At 31.6% G+C, this 19496-nt stretch overlaps 1 protein-coding gene across 1 annotated transcript; it reads left to right on the top strand.

The window, feature by feature from the left end:
- Window positions 1-4727: 4727 nt before the first annotated feature.
- On the top strand, window positions 4728-8823 carry LOC140884122 (flavin-containing monooxygenase FMO GS-OX-like 9). Its single transcript, XM_073290797.1, has 7 exons — window positions 4728-5297; window positions 5427-5497; window positions 5921-6079; window positions 7381-7463; window positions 7680-7815; window positions 7961-8134; window positions 8317-8823. The coding sequence occupies exons 1-7, from the start codon at window positions 4742-4744 to the stop codon at window positions 8515-8517; spliced, it is 1380 nt and encodes a 459-aa protein (XP_073146898.1). The 5' UTR covers window positions 4728-4741; the 3' UTR covers window positions 8518-8823.
- Window positions 8824-19496: the final 10673 nt, after the last annotated feature.

The following is a 19496-nucleotide window of genomic DNA, read 5'->3' as shown; positions in this document are numbered from 1 at the left end:
TTTTTTTTAAAAATATATACAACATTTTTAAACAATTTTAATTATATATAGGACTTGATCAAAAATTATAAATTCTTTTGTGTTCGGGTCAGGGGCGGCCCTGGCCCCGGGCAGCCAGGGCACGGGTGGGGTCCCAATTTTTTTTTTTAAAAAAATTATTATATATATATATATTTATATATAAATATTATATATTATTTTCTCACATAAAATTCATTCACATAAAAGAAGGGTATGAGTTTTAATTTTGAGAGTTTCGATAATACTTTGCTCTTTTGTTAGTTTATGGCTGCGTGCGATTACGTGAATTGACTATCAATAGTTTAAAAATTTAGAAAATAGAGAAGTACAAAATTTACGAAAATACACAAACGCATTCAACAAAACGATCCATGGTATGAATTACAAGACTCTTGTTCAATTTTATTTTATTTTCGAATTTTGATATATTGTTTAATCTTATTTTGATTTAATGTTTTTGTTCACATATTTTGGTTTAAGGTAAGATGTTAATATTTGTTGTAATTTCACATAGATTCTGAAAATTCTAGGATTACAGGTCTGAAAATAAATATTTTTCCTATGATCGTGGTTGCGTATCAAATTTTATTGATTATTCTTGTGACTGTAGCATCAGTTGAGAAAAGTTTTTTCAAGTTAAAATTATTGAAATCTTATTTGAGAACCACAACGAGTCAAGAAAAATTGAATGATTTGGCGATCTTCTGCATAAAAAAAAAACATATTGAAATATATATCTTATGACGACACAATTGATGATTTTGTTTGAAAAAAAATAAGAAGAACCAATTTTAAATAATATTTTTTGTTGATTAAATTATTTTAAAAAATTATGTAAACCTTCTTTCATTTGTGTACTTTATTGATTTATGTATTTTGGTATATTTTAATTATGTTATTTGAGTTTATATATATATATATATATATATGAGTTTTCAAGTTAATTCGAAAGGGCCCATAGTTTAAACTTTATCCAGGACCTCGTTTTTCTTAGGACCGCCCCTGGTTCGGGTTGATGGATTTGAGATGATGAATTTCAAATCCATCAACTTTAAATCTTTAATCTCGGATGAATGAGTTTGATCAGATGATGACTTTTAAATCTATTGGTTTCAAATTTCTTGAGTAACTTGGATTAATTGATAAAATTCAAGTAGATATTTTATATCAAGTTATGCTATTTCAATAATAATTGTGATAGATTTTCAAATACACTATGACATCGTTTGGTTCGATGATAAGATAAATAATATTTGAATAAGTAATATAATGTAATATAAAATAAATAGAAAATGATAGTTAATTTAGTATTTGATTTGATTGATAGATTATAGTTTATTTGATTTGATTGATTGAATTTTATATTAAAAATATAAATTACCATTTTGTCATTTTGAGAATAAATAAAATATGAATAATATTATTTATAAGGGTAATATAGTAATTTAAATTTAATGATTTAATTGATGTAAGATAAATGATTAATGATTTGATTGATGTAAAATAAATAATTAATAGATGAATAAATAATATGACGAGAAGAACGCGAGATTGGATATGATAATTTGTACAAGTACTAATTGTTGGTAGCCTATATTATTAATCTGTGTATAACTCATATTATCAAGTATCATGTTCTTCTCATCATATTATTTATCCATCTATTAATTATGTATTTTATATCAATCAAATCATTAATTATTTATCTTACATCAATCAAATCATTAAATTAAAATTACTATAACCCCTTATAAATAATATTATTCATATTTTATTTATTGTTAAAAGGACAAAATAGTAATTTATCATTTTATATAAAATTTAATCAATCAAATAAACTATAATCCATCAATCAAATCAAATACTATATTCACTATCATTTTTATTTATTTATTTTATTAAATTATATTAATTATCTATGTATTATTTATTCCATCATACCTACCAAACGGTACCTGAAGGTATACGTAAGTGTACGTAAACGAAAACCCATCTTTCAAATTATCTTAAAATCAAATCTATCAATTCAAGCACCGTGCATGTGTGGAGTGAAAGATTTGAATTTGTGTAAGAATTTCAAATAAATGAATCTGAATACATGAATTTCGAATGACTAATTTAAAAGAAGAATTTGAAATGAAAGTTAAAACATGATCTACTTGAGCAACGTATGGAATTTAAAATCCTTTATTCTAATTTTTTCTCCAAACAAATACAACAGATTTGAAATGTGGGTTCGAAATAAAATACATTAAAATATTTTTATCCAAACACAATTCAAGTGAATTTCAAATCCTTATATATATCAAGTTATATAATTTTAATAGTTGTTAACATGTATTTAATATGGGTGTCATTTGAATTTTGAAATACATGCCTCACAATCCCCTCTATTTTCAAATCGTTTTCTACAAATCAAATCTACCGATCCAAACACAAATGTAATATTTTTAAAAACTTAAAAGAGAACATTATTTTTTTGGTCCTGTAAGTTTGTCACTTTGCAATTTTGGTCCTCTATGTTTTCATGTTTCAGTTTTAGTCCGCTATCTTTATTTTTTTTGATAATTTTAGTCCTTTTTTCGATGTGACGCTGACGTGACACTATTTTAGTGCTGATGTGAAGCTGACGTGTATATTGTCACGTAAACATTTTTTAAGAAAAAAGACTGAAATTGCCAAAAATCGAAACATGCAGGACTAAAACTGAAATATGAAAATATAGAAGATCGAAATCGCAAAATGACAAACATACATGACCAAAATTATAGTTTTCCCAACTTAAAATTTACGAATAGAAGTTTTTTAATTTAAAATGCCAAAATAGTATTTTTTAGTTGTTGTTTTTATTATTATTATTATTATTATTATTATTATTATTATTATTATTATTTTATGATGCGAGAACCTGCAACCGCTATTTTTCGATCATTTTTAGTTATTATTCTTCAACTATAAGATTTATTAAAGTTTTAGTTCAAAAAATATCTAAAAAAAATCATATCTATTAATAGTTATATATAGTATGATTTAGTCTTCAGAAGAGGGAAGGTTGGAGGTCGTTGTCTCGAGTTTACTTGCACACAAACTATTATAATTTTTCTTTTTATTTTAATTCTGGATACAAATTTATGAGGAATCTAGTTTCTGACTTCAAATTCCTTAAATTTAAACAAATGAAATAGTTGTCGAAGATTAACAATATTTAATCAAATCTAAATTATCATGAAAACTGAAAAAATATGCAAGTCAATCAAATTATTAAACTTTCGGCCGGCCAGGCCGGCCAAGAATCACTAATTGTCCGCTATGCGTCATTAGATAACATTAATTTAAATTATTCCCAAATCGATGACAATAACCTCACATAATATACTTAATTACTACTTAAATTATTTATTGATCATTTTCTGGGCAACATAAATAAATTCTTTACCCCATCATTTAAACTTATGTATAAATATATATATTTTTACTTAAATGCACCATGCACGTGGTTCGAGTCATGTTCAGTTGAGAATAGTGATAGATTTATTTATAAATATTTTTACGTATATATGCTTTCTTGAATTTACAATCATCACGTTATCTTAATTTTTTTTTAAAAAAAGTATTAAAATTATAAACCCTATTGCAAGGTTTGATTAAATCGTACAACATCCTCTTCAAAAAAAAAATAAAAAATAAAAAAATCGTACAACATCAGTTCGATCATGATGCAAAATCAAATTTGCCACAGACAGACGAAAGGTTTATTAAATGTGCTGAGCTGAATGTGAGGCAGTACTCCTTCAATTATGATTATCAATAACAAAGTTGTCGTTGGCTCTTCCGCGAATACTTATTGCCCTAAATCATATGGTTTGATTATTTATTTAATTATTACATTGATGAAATCGAACTATGAACTTATTGCATGGTACTCAAACATTTGATGTGGGAAAATATCATATTAGATTTAATGTATATTGATATTTTAATCGAGTATATTTGAAATCCATCACGATTACTATTAAAATTAATTGCTCAAACTTAATATTAAGTGGATATAAAATTTACTTGAATTTGTCTATAAGTAAAAAAAAAAAATTGAAATAATAGATGAAATGATCAAATATATCTAGTTACCAAACAAAAACTTAGTCAATTTAACCTTTTCTACAAATTAATTAGTTAAAGCTTTTTCTTAATCCAATAAGATATATATTTTAAACAAATTAGTCATTTTGCGTCGAAGCATTGACGTGATACAAAAATGACGGATTTGATATCTAAAAATTGTTAACATATTATTATCCATGCTAGCACTCCGACAAAATAACAAAAAATAAAAATAAAATTCGACAGTTGATTTGCACTAAACAAAAAATACTTTATGAAACTAAAAATTCTCTCTATCTAGTATCTATGCAACTAATTTCGGAACGCATGATGATTTCTTTAAAAACACAAATTTTTTTTTGAGAGCTTCTATAAAAACACAATTACTTCCATAAATATACATACGGCCATATATACAATAAAAAAAAAATAATTAAAACAGTGTCACGTTTGCCTCCTATAGCTTCCAAGCTAACATGCATTCTCATTCGACACAATTATACAACTTCTTTTCATCTGTCCCCGGCAACCTCAAACCCAATATTCGACTATAAAAACCCCACCACCATGCACTACAATCTCACCCATCTTTTGAACTCATCAAGCCAAATCATTAGCCATGGTTTGTTCAAGGGCCATCTCCAAGAAAGTATGCGTGATCGGCGCTGGCCCATCCGGCCTCGTCGCGGCCCGGGAGATGAGGAAAGAAGGCCACAATGTGGTGGTCCTCGAACAAAACCACGACGTTGGAGGTCAATGGTTGTATAACCCTGAGGTGGGGGATGAAGATCCCTTGGGCAAATACGATTTCTTGAAAGTTCATAGCAGCGTTTACGCCTCGTTGCGCGTGGCGTCGCCTAGGGAGATCATGGGATTCACTGACTTCCCGTTTGTGATCAAGAAAGATAGGGATGTGAGGAGATTTCCGGGTCACGGGGAGATTCTTTTGTATTTGCAAGATTTTTGTGACTACTTTGAGTTGAGGGAGATGATAAGGTTTAATACTATTGTATTGAACGTGGAGATGTTGGAGTATCCTAGAGTTTTAGCCGGGGAAGACTTGAAGTGGGTGGTTAGAAGCAAGGAGGCGGAGAAGGAGGTGGAGGAATTAGTCTTCGACGCGGTGGTTGTCGCCACCGGACATTATTCTCAGCCTAGGTTGCCTAAAATTAAAGGTAATATATATATACTTACATATGCTAGAGTACTAATCGACTGTTTTTAATTTAGTATGAGAACACAATAAAATTTATTTCACATTAAATTTTAAAACAAGAATATGATGATTCAATTCATTTGTTCAGGAATGGAAGTGTGGAGAAGAAAGCAACTGCATAGTCACATTTACAGGGTCCCGGAACCTTTCAAGAACGAGGTAATTAATTAACAATACGCACTAAAGATTTTTTAAGGTAGTAAACAAAAACATAACTATTTGTATTTACGAAAAAAATTGATTTATATATATTTCAAGGTGAATTATGAAGATTAATTTGAAATTCATGATGAATAATAAATAAATGATACAAAAACTTAGTATCATGAGTTGACATTGATGTTAGGTATAGTGTATCGATCGAACTATTCAAACTTTTGAATTGATTTAAGAGGGTTTTGAGTGTGTGCAAAGATACGTAACATTTGATTTCATTTCCTTAAAGGGTTAGCCACTGATCATCATGCATGTGTTCTTCCAACTAATTACTTTATATCTAATGATTGAATCTACATTACTATTATATATATTATGTATTTATGGTCACATTTAATTAATAATAATTATAATTAATGGAATTAGGTTGTTGTGGTCGTTGGAAGTTCATTGAGCGGGCAAGATATATCGATGGAGCTTGTTGACGTGGCAAAGAAGATCCACCTCAGTGCAAAATCCCTCACAATTTCTCAAGGTTTATCAAAAGTCATCTCCAAATATGATAATCTACACCTTCATCCCCAGGTACGTACCTACATATGTCACAAATTCAAATTAATATATAACCCAATTATATATTTGATCACTTGTATAAAATACGTACTGTTGAATCTATATGCCCTCAAAACAATTGACTTAATATTTTATATGCATATTGAACCTATTGGGTATATTTTTATAATTGGTACTTACACCAATTGGACATGCATTTTATTAAATTATTCTTATGATTAAAGAATCATTAGTGGAGAATAATAATTTAATTATAATCATCCAAGTCGTTCTAGGTTACAAAATAATCTATACTTGTTGTGCTACTATAAGATAGAATGATTTACTCCATCATTGAGGCAGTGACCTTAAGCAAACAAGTAGGTGTATTGTAAGTAGTACATGCACTGAGATCAATTTAAGAATATATATAAATGTTGTTGTCAAAATATATTCTTTCACAAATTTTTTTTTTATCCTTAGGTACCCGAGAGATTTATGTATATTTTAATTTGAATATGCACGATTTTAATATATCAATTGTTGATGCTGAATAAAAGCTACATACAGATTTATTTGGGTCGTGCACATGAAAAATTAAATTATATAAATGCTCGAAAAGGAATCCAAGATTCTCAATTAAAGAGAAAGTATATTCAATTTCAATTTCCATTAAGATTGGACTCAAAGAAAACCGACCGGTACTATTTTATATTATTTCGTATGTCCAAATGTATGTAAATTAATATTTCAAATTTTGGAGTCCAATTGAGATATATATGGAAATCATGATTATCGATGGTTAATTATTTTGACAATTAACCAATATGGAATATAGTATTCTTGGAAGGATGAGATTGCAACTTTGTATGGAAAAGGAATTAATTATTATTTGTTTTGAATTTCAAATTAAATATGCATTATGTTGATGGATATAATTGTGATCTAATGGGTATCTAAATATGGAAATTAGAAAAGTGATTCTGGTAATCACGGATATTGACATATTAGTATCCAATTTTAAAATTCAAAATCCCTAAGGATCCCACGCATAATCTCTCTATTAGTTCTTTATATAAAAGAACAGTTGATGTAGATATTGGCCATCAGAATAATACGTCAAAAATCACTATCAAAATTAAAATAGAAAAAGCGTGAATACCTTGGAAGGCAACACGCTTAAGTTGCTAAAGAAGTCAGAAGATTGAATAAAATATTCTACTTTGATTTTTATATTTATCGTGAGATCATAATTTTATGCAAATAAATTCGAATATAAACCATCACGTACAACATTTGATAATTAAAATTTAAAATAATAATAATTAATGCAGATAGAATCATTGCATGAAGATGGGAAGGTCTTGTTCAATGATGGATCGTGGGTCATTGCCGACACTATTATATACTGCACAGGGTACGTGAATAATGTCAATTTTTTTTAATAAAAAAAATCCAAATCTATAATTTCGAGAGTTGTAACTTGTAATGAATGAAATACAATACCATTTTGGAAGATATATATCTTTGATTATTAGTTTAATAATTTGATTTTCGTATATATGAGACATGCATGCCATGAGTTAATTATGAGAAGAAATAAGAAAAACAAGTGTACGTTTGACATGTGTAGGTATTCATATTCATTCCCATTTCTTGACACCAAAGGGATCGTAGCGATAGATGATGACAGAGTTGGCCCACTATTTGAGCACACATTCCCTCCTTCACTAGCTCCTTCTCTCTCGTTTGTTGGTGTCCCTAGAAAGGTAATATTATTCTTTTCATATCTTTTATAGATATATATTTATATATTATAATTGAATCTTGAAGCCGAAATTGTTCTTGTCTTTGGTGTCACGAGTTATTTATTAATTTGTTTTGCTGATTTTGGGTACTTTGTGATGGATGTAGCTTATAGGGTTTCCTTTCTTTGAAGCCCAAGCAAAATGGATTGCTCAACTGTTGTGTGGGAAAAGAAGGTTGCCATCATGGGAAGATATGATGCTATCAATTCAAGAGTTTTATCAATCAAGGGATGTTGCGGGGATTCCTAAGCACCATACTCATGATATCGCAAGTTTCGAGGTAAACGATATTCAATTGATCGATTTTTTTTTTATTTAAAATAATAACAATGTTGTAAGACGAGTTTTTATTCGACTAAACATATGAAAAAAATATTATTTTGTATGTTAAAAATGTTAGAGACAATAGCTATTATATTATAGTTTGCTTATTAATTTTGTTCGTGTATATGTTTTATGCAGTACTGTGATAAGTATGGAGATTACACCAGTTTCCCACGTTTAGAGGAGTGGAGAAAAGAGCTTTGCCTTTCATCTTTGCGAAATGCGGAGATCAACTTAGAGACATTTCGTGATGTATATCATGAAGATGAAGAGATGCTGCAACAAGCATATCAAAGTTCTCACTTCACTCAGCAAATTAATTGGCCCCAAATCCCATGATTTAATCAAGTATTACAAATTATTATTTTATTTTTATGCTAAATGGTTGAGATATATATGCAATATATATATCACGTGTTAATTATAATTGGATTATTAAAAAATCATATGTGGTTCATATGCAAGAACATCTTATGCATACAGCATACATAATAATCCAATGGTAATTAGCACAATATACATCTCTCATCATCATGTGTAGCATTTCTATGCACCCAACATCAATGATATGTATTCATTAATGTTTTTGGTGGTTGTAAACAAAGTTTACGATATCAACAATCAAGAAGTAATTTTTCTTGCTTATATTTGTTATATACATCATATAACAAATTGTACTAAATAATTTACCAGTAATTTCTATATTTTTTTGTTAGCGTCCACTTATATTTGTATAGGATCTGGCTTAATAAGAATGTACAACACATTTTGGTTAGAAATCAAGGCAATGCTACAAAGCTTAGAAATAAATAAGGAGTTCTTGACAAGTTCTTTAGCGATCATCATTTTTTATTTACAAAAATATTCATTTCACAAACTACCCCAGAATCCTGACAAACTAACAGTGTTGAGCTAGCACATTTTAGCACACAGTGAATCAAGCTTGTTGGAGAGATTGGTCCGTTGCGAAAACCTCTGTTTCTTGATCAACAGAAGCAATTATGTCAGCAAACCAATATAGAGTTTTGTTCGAGTTTCCCGCTGGCTCTGAGCTTGAATTCTTCTTATACTGTTCATTCCTCAATGTAGAAATCAGAACTAAAGTTTCTGCTCCAATCATATCGAGTTCCATGGTTGATTCTCCCTCAACTTGTTTGGAAAAAAGAGGGGTCTTAACTGCAACCGTGTAAAGATTCCTCGGCTCTTGATTTCATCCATCAACTCCGTTTGCTTTCTATATATATAAGCCATGCAGCTCCGCCATATTGGTTAAAAATGTGCTAAAATGGTGTAATGATTTCTAAAATCAAAAGGAATCGACTATCAATACATAGTACTTCGACTATAAATATATGTATATATATATTTTTACAGTAAATACAACCATTTACAATGGTAGTGTAAAAAAATATTTAAGGGATATTCACAAGATTTAGTTAAAGATGAGCTACGTAGTGAAATATGGGACAGAAATCAAATTTTTAGAAAATAAGTAGACGACTTCCCTCACTGTATACCACATTTCCAAAACAAAAGTTGAACATCAATTTGTTTGTTTGTCTGTTTTGTTTTGTTTTTTTTTTTAAAAAAAAAAAACTAAGGTAAACATCAATTTAAATTGTTGAAAATAAGCCTTGTTTGTTATCAACAACTTCTCACATTCTCAAGTTCAAGATCTAAGTAAGTAAACCGTACTTGAACTTAAACATGCTTATCACCTGTAAGGAGAACAAGAAATATATATCCGGGATTAATATCCAAAATGTACACGTGCATGCGATCGGATTGAGCCACAAAGACCAATAAATGACCACTAATATCACCGTATGAACTATAATGGGATCGTGTATGCAGAATTCCAATTCGTGACCACTTACGATGAGTCAATGATAATATGTTACAGACCAAATTTTCCAAAGCATCGGGCTAGCGGGTGGTGGCCTGATAATACTGTAAAGACTTTAACATCATACTATTAGTGTGACTCGCCATCGATTAAAACATAGTTTCATCAATCATAGACTGCAAAGACAATTCCATGGCGGGTGGGTAGCTTCACACCCCATCTCTTAGTTTTCTATTATGTTTCTTCTTTTTTCAACTTTGCATAATATCCCAAACATGATAAATGTAAAATTGGTGGATTTCAATAGTTAAAATGTACGTGCACGCAAGTTACTAAAGAAGCCAATAACATTGAAATGGTGAAACTTATTGCCTATTTAGCAGTGTGAATATTGTAAGCTTATCCAAAAGTCACTACGAAAGCAAAGAGAAAAGCATAACAGTAAAAACAAAACATGAATACTAGAAAAACCTAGGATAAACAGCATCAGACCAAGCTTCTAAATGAGACATTCCTTATTTAGGCTAAAGTAGGCCTTTTTGACAGCTAGCTAATAATATAACTAAAATAAATTTGAAGAGCAAGAAATACCGGCGATAAATAATAATAAAGTTTATTGTAATAAAAAAAATAAGAAATGATAGTTAATATAATATTTGATTTAATTGATAGATTATAATATGTTTAATTTGTTTGATTAAATTTTATATAAAAATAATAAATTATCATTTTGATCTTTTAACAATTAATAAATATGATTATTTATGAAGGACAATGTAGTAATTTACAATCAATGATTTGATTAATGTAGGATAAATAATTAATGATTTGATTGATGTAAGATAAATAATTAATGTATGAATAAATAATATGGTAAAAAAAACGTGAGATGAGATGAGATAAGTTATATATATAGATTAATAATATGACAAACCAAACGGTACCTGAAGACATACGTAAGTGTACGTAAACGTAAACCCATCTTTCAAATTCTCTTAAAATCAAATCTATCAATTCAAGCATTGTGTGTGGAGTGAAAGATTTGAATTTGTGTAAGAATTTCAAATAAATGAATATGAAATACATGAATTTCGAATGCCTAATTTAAAAGAGGAATTTGAAATTAAAGTTAAAACATGGTCTACTTGAGCAACGTATGGAATTTAAAATCCTTTATTCTAATTTTTCTCCAAACAAATACAACAGATTTGAAATGTGGGTTCGAAATAAAGTACATTAAAATATTTTTATTCAAACACAATTCAAGTGAATTTCAAATCCTTATATCAAGTTATATAATTTTAATAGTCGTTAACATGGATTTCATGGATGTCATTTGAATTTTGAAATACATACCTCACATCCCCTCTATTTTCAAATCGTTTTCTACAAATCAAATTTACCGATCCAAACACAAATGTAATATTTTTAAAAACTTAAAATTTACGAATATAAGTTTTTTAATTTAAAATCCCAAAATAGTATTTTAGTTATTATTATTTTTTTTATGATACGAAAACCCAAAACCGCTACTTTATAAGATTTATTAAAGTTTTAGTTAAAAAAATATCTTTAAAAAATCATATCTATTAATAGTTATATATAGTATGACTTTGTCTTCAGAAGAGGGAAGGTTGGAGGTCATTGTCTCGAGTTTTATATATATATATATATATATATATATATATATATATATATATAACTTGCACACAAATTATTATAATTTTTATTTTTATTTTTATTGTTGGATACAAATTTATGAGGAATCTGGTTTCTGACTTCAAATTCCTTAAATTTAAACAAATTAAATAGTTGTCGAAGATTAACAATATTTAATCAAATCTAAATTATCATGAAAACTGAAAAAATATGCAAGTCAATCAAATTATTAAACTTTCGGCCCGTCAGGCCGGCCAAGAATCACTAATTCCGCTATGCGTCATTAGATAACATTAATTTAAATTAGATAAAACTACAATTTTGATTCTTTATGTTTGTCACTTTGCAATTTCGATCCTCTATGTTTTTATATTTCAGTTTTAGTCCTGCATGTTTTTATTTTTGACAATTTCAATTCTTTTTATTCGAAAACGATTACGTGACACTATATACAGTTTCACATCAGCATTTTATTGGTGCCACATCAGCGCCACATCAGAAAAAAATTAAATTTTTTTAAAAAATAAAAATAGCGGACTAAAACTAAAATCTGAAAATATAAAGAACCAAAATCGCAAAATAACAAACATACATTACTAAAAAAATAATTTTTCCTTTAAATTATTCCCAAATAGATGACAATAAGTCAATAACCTCACATATTCTTGATTACTACTTAAATTATTTATTGATAATTTTATGGGCAACATAAATAAATTCTTTACCCCATCATTTAAACTTAGGTATAAATATATATATTTTTACTTAAATGCACCATGCACGTGGTTCGAGTCATATTCGGTTGAGAATAGTGATAGATTTATTTATAAATATTTTTACGTATATATGCTTTCTTGAATTTACAATCATCACGTTATCTTTTTTTTTTTTAAAAAAAAAAAGTAATAAAATTATAAACCCTATTGCAAGGCTTGATTAAATTAATATATCGTACAACATCAGTTCGATCACGATGCAAAATCAAATTTGCCACATACAGACCGAAAGGTTTATTAAATGTGCTGATGATCAGCTGAATGTGAGGCAGTACTCCTTCAATTATGATTATCAATAACAAAGTTGTCGTTGGCTCATTCGTGCATACTCATTGCCCTAAATCATATGATTTGATTATTTATTTTATTAATTATATATAACATCGATGAAATTGAACTATCTACTTATTGCATGGTCAAACATTTGATTTGGAAAAATATCATATTAGATTTAATGCATATACTGATATTTTCATCGAGTATATTTGAAATCCATCACGATTACTATTAAAATTAATTGCTCAAACTTAATATTAAGTGAATACAAAATTTCATTGAATTTGTCTAGAAGTTAAAAAAAAAAATTGAAATAATAGATGAAATGATCAATAAAGCATATGCTGCATATCACCTGATAATATTATTATCCATGCTAGAACTCCGACGAAATAACAAAAAATAAAAATAAAATTCAACAGTTGATTTGCACTAAACCAAACTTGAACTACTTATGAAGCTAAAAATATTAGTATCTATAAAAAAAACGGTGTACGTGGTTGTTATGTAAAATAAGGCACTGTTGTCGTTTGTGTTGTAACACCATAGACAACACAGTGCAACGGAAATTTAAAGCGTAAATAAAAACACAAGTAAATAATTTTGCACGAGTATAAAACTCGTGCGGGTGCCTTAGGGCTAAATATCACTAGTAAACGTAAGAATAGTCTTACAAAGTAATCCTAGTGATTTTACGAAAAATCATTAAATCCTAAATTTCTCAACGAGTTGAGAAATCAAACTTGCATCCTAAAATACAATAAAAGTATAAAAGAAATTGGATGCAACTTCTGTAGCCTAAATTGAAGAGACAGAAAATATCTTCAACAACACAGTTCCCACAGTGTTGTCTCTGATGTCTTCAACACGAACGGCGACATGGGGACATGCAACAACGATGATTGCAAACTTTGCTTCAGAATTCTTCAAGATCTTCCTCGAATTCTTCAGAGTATGCGCAGAGTATTTTTCGTCTGAAGCTCTCATTTTTCTTGTGCGTGGAAATCTCCTTTTATAGATAAGCATCCAAATCTTGAAGATTGCCTTAGATAGAGTCCTACATAAATAAGGAAACTAGTTTTAGTAGGAAATAAACTCTATCAAATCTTGTAAATCAAATCTTGATAATATCGAATTATATTATGTCAAATAATCACCTTATCAAGATCTAATTTAAACTTTGGCAAATATATCATTAACATATTCGAAAATATACACTCAATATTTACCAAATATTCTATCTTGTCTAGAAAGCAAAATCTTATAATTTCCAATTAATTAGGGCCAAAATATTCAAGGAATAAAATTCCTTTCAATCTCCTCCTTTTTTGCTTTCTGGACAACACATTGCACAAGTGTGAGATAATCATAAACTTCTCCTGAGTTTAAAAATCTTCTCCCCCTGAATTTTAAAGTCTCCCCCTGAAGTGTTGTCCTTCGTGTCGTAACACGGTGGATAACATGGACAATAACCCATGAGATTCTTTAATTCATATAACAGAGCATAAGTGGGGTAGAAGATGTTAGTCTAGTTAACATATATGAGCAATTAAGGCACGTAACTAGAACGAACAAAAACAGTTATATTAAAATCAGAATGAAGCAAATAAAGAAAAGATGAGAGAAGAAGCAAAATCTAAATTTGATCACTATCAGAGTTATCTTGATCAGAGGCTTTATTCTCATCATCCTTAGTCCCAGATGGACCAGCTTCATCTTCATCTTGTGCACTATCTCCCCCTGTTTGGCCAGAAATGCCAAGTTGTCGCCGACAATCAGCCAAGACCATGCTATAGAAGGCAATGTCTTCCTGAGCTTGAGCAATCTTTTCCTCGGCACGAGTCATCAGCAGCTGAATGGTGGCAATTGTGAATTCCAGGATAGTAGGAGTAGACACTGTTTCTTCAGTGTTGTCACCTGTGTTGGCAACACCGGGTGCAACACCAGTAGCTTCAGCAGCAGGAGTAGGAGTAGGAGTCCAGGGCAAATCCAGAACTCGATTTCCCTTGAGAAGAACAGCTGCTAGCTTCAGAATCTCAGGTTGATCAGTGAGATTTTCTGTAATATTGCGGATGAAAGCTTGAAATTCCAAAATGCCGTAGATCAAAGATGGAAAGGGCAGCTTAGTAGACCTGAGTCCTCCATCAGCAAACTGGAGCACTGTCTTGAATACCATCTTTCCAAAATTGAAAGGACAGCCAGTCTCAATGGCATACAAAATGACCGCTTGTGGTCTTGTGATAACTGTGGAGTTGGAAGAAGGAGTCCAATTCCTCACTGCTATCTTATGTAGTACCGAATAGAACGAGGTGAGCTTTGCTGCAGAAAAATGGTCAGAGAATTGTTTGACCATACCACCAGTGAGCACATTGATCACTTCATTGATCTCTTGAAGATTTCCTTCATCAACATCTGGGGTGGAATAGTGAGCATTGATCACGGCCGGAGAGAACTCGAACAGCCGACCCCGTAGATACACCAATCCATACTTTGCAGACTCTGGATCTTCAATGCTCGCGGTCAAGTTTGCATAGAATTCCAGAATCACCCTCTTACAGTAGGGTATCACGGCAACAACAGTAGAATATAGCTGTCGAAGCTTCAAAAAGTCAATTAGATTGTACCTATCGTAGGAGCGTACATCTATATTTTTTTCATCCAGAAGACCTCTGTGAGCGAGAAGAGGCCAAGTAGCAGCAGCATCACCAGAGTAAAAAATGAGGGAATGGGCAGCATCCATGTCATAATCCTCATCAACAGTGTTGTCCGTGGTGTTGACGACACCAACAGCAACACTGGCAGCAGCAGCAGAAACATCCTCTTGGTACAGAGGGTCTTCATCAGCATCCATGCTGGAAACATCCTCAGAGTCTTCTTCTTCTCCAATATCAGCACTCTTATCAAAAGAGTCAGCAGCAGAATTGGTAGAGGAGGAAGAGGAGGAAGAGGCAGAATCTTGATGTGCTTTGCCTTGTGCAAACTCCTCCATCATCTCAGCATCAGGCTCATCATCGGAGATATGAGCAGAGGGAGGAACAAAAGAGGAAGCATTTCCTTGCTTGAGGCTTTCCAAAATTTGTGCCAGAGTGGCATCTTCATCCGAATCAGCATTTGCTTGAGGAGCAGTAGCTGCAGAAGTGTCCTTAGGAGGAACACCATAAGATGGACTCAAATCGCTGCTGTCAGAAGCAGATTCAACAATCGGAGCGGAGGCAGAGGCAGCAGCAGAGCCAGAAGTTTTCTTCCTCGCCACAAATTCATAATCGGCATCCTCCGAATCATCACCAGAGCTGCGATCCTCTTTGGCCATGGAGATACGAGGACCCTTGTAGAATCTCTTGGATTGAGTAAAATTAGGGTTGTAGCCTGCTTGCCTTTTTGATCGGCAAGCCATTGGTGCAGCAGGATTCACCCTATTCAAAACGGAGAAATCAGGAAGATTCTCCACATCAATTGCGTTCCCTGGTTCTCCAGGCATGAGAACAGCGAGAGGAACAGGTTCCATGGGTACTGGAACTATCGGCAGAGAAGGAGTGGAAGATGGGTTTTCTGGTGTTATAACACCGGCAGCAACATCAGGCTCTTTGTGGCCCATCTCACTTCGAATATCATGTGGATCAAATCCTGCCATTGAACGAAAATTTGAGAGTGAGAGAAGGGTAGGGTTTGCAGAGAAAAACAATTGGGAATCAAGAATTGTGACAAAATCATATATATAGAACCCTTATCTCAAACGGTAACAAAATCCTAACAAACCCATAATTACCCTGATCCCTGATCTCCCTCCAATTACAACGATAACTTTCCTGACGGCCAAAAATTAAAAACTAGATTAAAGAGATAAAATCCCATAAATAATGCAATAATCTGAGATAACTATTTCAGCCCAAATATTTCAGAATTAACTCCACATCGGCTTAACTCCACTGAAACAAAAATCAATCACAAAAATTCAATTTTTAGTAAATAGGGTAAATCATCAAAATTCATCTATGTAGAACCTTACCCAAAAACAGGACCTTATGAGTAAAAATGCATATGCATGACCTATTTTATGCCTAAACAGAGTGTCACATAAAATAAAAATGCAATCACAAGCAAAACAATATGTTGACAAGTGTAGTGTTGCCTCTCGTGTTGCCAACATCATCAACAACACCAAAGTTTTTCAAAAGAATTTGAATTTTGCACACTTTATTACCCTTAACAAACAAAATTTCAGAAGTGGTAGCTTTCACACTAATCGAACGGTCTTCATTGTACTCAACTAGGTAGCTTTTTCCATTTTCTTCCGATTTGTCAAAGTTTGTTTTTATGACATTGGTCACCAAACTTCATAAAAAATTTTAACACTGAAAGTACGAGACCACCTTTCACATGGAACAAGAACATGAAATACATGTACATTCCTCAACTACTCGGTGGTTTGATCAGAGTTCTAAGCCAAAAAAGGTCAGTGTGCCAAAAAGATTTTTGCAGAAAAACTTGGCATCCATTGAATCATTGTTACAGAAATTCAAGCACTACACAAAACAAAATGAGTGCATAATGCCTAAAATCCTAAAAATGCATGACAAAAAAAACAACAGTGTTGTCGGTAGTGTGGTAACACCGCAGACAACACATACAAAGGATTATAATGCACACATGCTGAGAGACCTCCGAAGAGTTGAGAATCTCTCATGATCTAATGTTTTAGTAAAGATGTCTGCCAATTGGTTATTGGTTCCAACAAACTCCATTCAAATCATACCTTTTTCTACCAAATCTCGAATAAAGTGATGACGAATGTCAATATGTTTTGTGCGTGAGTGTTGAACTGGATTTTTTGATATATCAATAGCACTCGAATTATCACAATAAATAATGGGGGGTTCACTCTTAAAACCATAGTCTTCAATCATTTGGTTCATCCAAAGAAGTTGTGAACAACAACTTTCGGCTGCCACATATTCAGATTCAGCGGTCGAAAGTGACACACAATTTTGCTTACGACTATACCATGAAACCAAATTATTTCCAAGGTAAAAACACCCACTCGTAGTGCTCTTTCTATCATTCACATCACCAGCCCAGTCAGCATCACTAAAACCTACAAGGTTAGTGTTGGTTTCCCTCGTATACCACAATCCCAAATCCAATGTACCCGAAATATATTTCAAAATTCTCATAACAGCTTTTAAATGGGTAACCTTTGGATCAGATTGGTACCTAGCACATAAACACACACTGAACATGATATCAGGACGACTAGCAGTCAAATACAAAAGACTCCCTATCATGCTGCGATACATGGTATTGTCAACACCAGTCGCAACACTGTCTTTTCCTAATTTTTCACTTGAGCCCATAGGAGTTTTCATGTTCTTAACATTCTCTTTGCAAAACTTTTTTACCAAATTCTTTGCATACTTACTTTGACAAATAAAAATTCCATCATTTGTTTGCTTAACTTGCAATCCAAGGAAAAATGTTAACTCTCCTACCATGCTCATTTCAAAAGTAGAAGACATGCATTCAACAAAACTATCAACATGCTTTTGAGACGAAGCACCAAAGGTAATGTCATCCACATAGACTTGACAAATAAGAATTTCACCTTTGGACTTTTGAATAAAAAGGGTTTTGTCAACCTCACCTCGTTTGAAGCCAATTTCGAGTAAATACTCGGTCAACCTACCATACCATGCTCGTGGAGCTTGCTTCAAACCATAGAGTGCCTTCTTCAACTTGTAAACATGATCCAAGTGGTGTGGATCCTCAAAGCCTTTGGGTTGCTTCACATACACTTCCTCATTCAAAATACCATTCAAAAACGCACTCTTTACATCTATTTGATAAATTTTTATACCCATATGACATGCAATTGCTAGCAATAGTCGGACAGACTCAATGCGGGCAACAAGAGCGAAGGTCTCATCAAAATCAACCCCCTCAACCTGAGTATACCCTTGAGCAACCAACCTTGCTTTGTTCCTTATGATGTTTCCTGATTCATTGGTTTTATTTTTGAAAATACATTTTGTACCAATGACATTACCATGATCAGGTGGTGGAACTAAAAACCAAACATCATTTTGGACAAAGTGCTCAAGTTCTTCATGCATGACATTTACCCAAAATTCATCATTCAAAGCATCATTGACATTCTTGGGTTCAATATTGGAAAAAAAACAGGAATGCATTACCTGTGAGTATACGGAACTCATGCATACTAACACAACCATCTTGCGGTAGTCAACTTTGTCCTTAGCACGGGTTTGTCTTGTTCCATGAACATCTCCAATAATCTGAGATGAAGAATGATTCTTCTGTATCTTGCTTGGAATGTCCTTTATAGTAATCATCTCAACTTTCTCATTTTCTTACGAATTTTCCTCATGAACAGTTTTTGGAGGAACCAGTGTTGTGTTTTGGTTTTGCAACATCAGGAACAACACTGTGTTCTTCAGAGGAAATTTCCAGCGAGCTTTCAGTATCATCTTTAGCAGTTTTTCCCTTGAGATCTGCACCATCATAAAAAAAAAACATTAATAGATTCCATCATTGTTCTGGTTCTAAGGTTATACATCCTATATGCACGACTATTAGTAGAATAACCAAGGAACAAACACTTATCACTCTTGGAATCAAATTTTGCTAGGTGATTTCTATCGTTCAAAACATAACACACACAGTCAAATATATGAAAATAATTAAGATTTGGTCTCTTTCCAATGAGGATTTCATAAGAAGTCATCGAAGATCCACTTCTCAAATAA

Source organism: Henckelia pumila, chromosome 2 (assembly GCF_033568475.1).
Source record: "Henckelia pumila isolate YLH828 chromosome 2, ASM3356847v2, whole genome shotgun sequence".
NCBI classification, from domain to species: Eukaryota; Viridiplantae; Streptophyta; class Magnoliopsida; order Lamiales; family Gesneriaceae; genus Henckelia; species Henckelia pumila.
This window is presented reverse-complemented; position numbering and strand designations above follow the sequence as displayed.

What these genes read in the sequence shown, in the direction of transcription:
- LOC140884122 (XM_073290797.1), top strand. Translation starts at nt 4,742, where the DNA reads ATGGTTTGTTCAAGGGCCATCTCCAAGAAAGTATGCGTGATCGGCGCT. An exon ending in TAGGTTGCCTAAAATTAAAG is followed by an intron (nt 5,298 to 5,426) that starts GTAATATATATA and finishes TCATTTGTTCAG; the next exon opens with GAATGGAAGTGTGGAGAAGA. An exon ending in ATCTACACCTTCATCCCCAG is followed by an intron (nt 6,080 to 7,380) that starts GTACGTACCTAC and finishes TAATTAATGCAG; the next exon opens with ATAGAATCATTGCATGAAGA.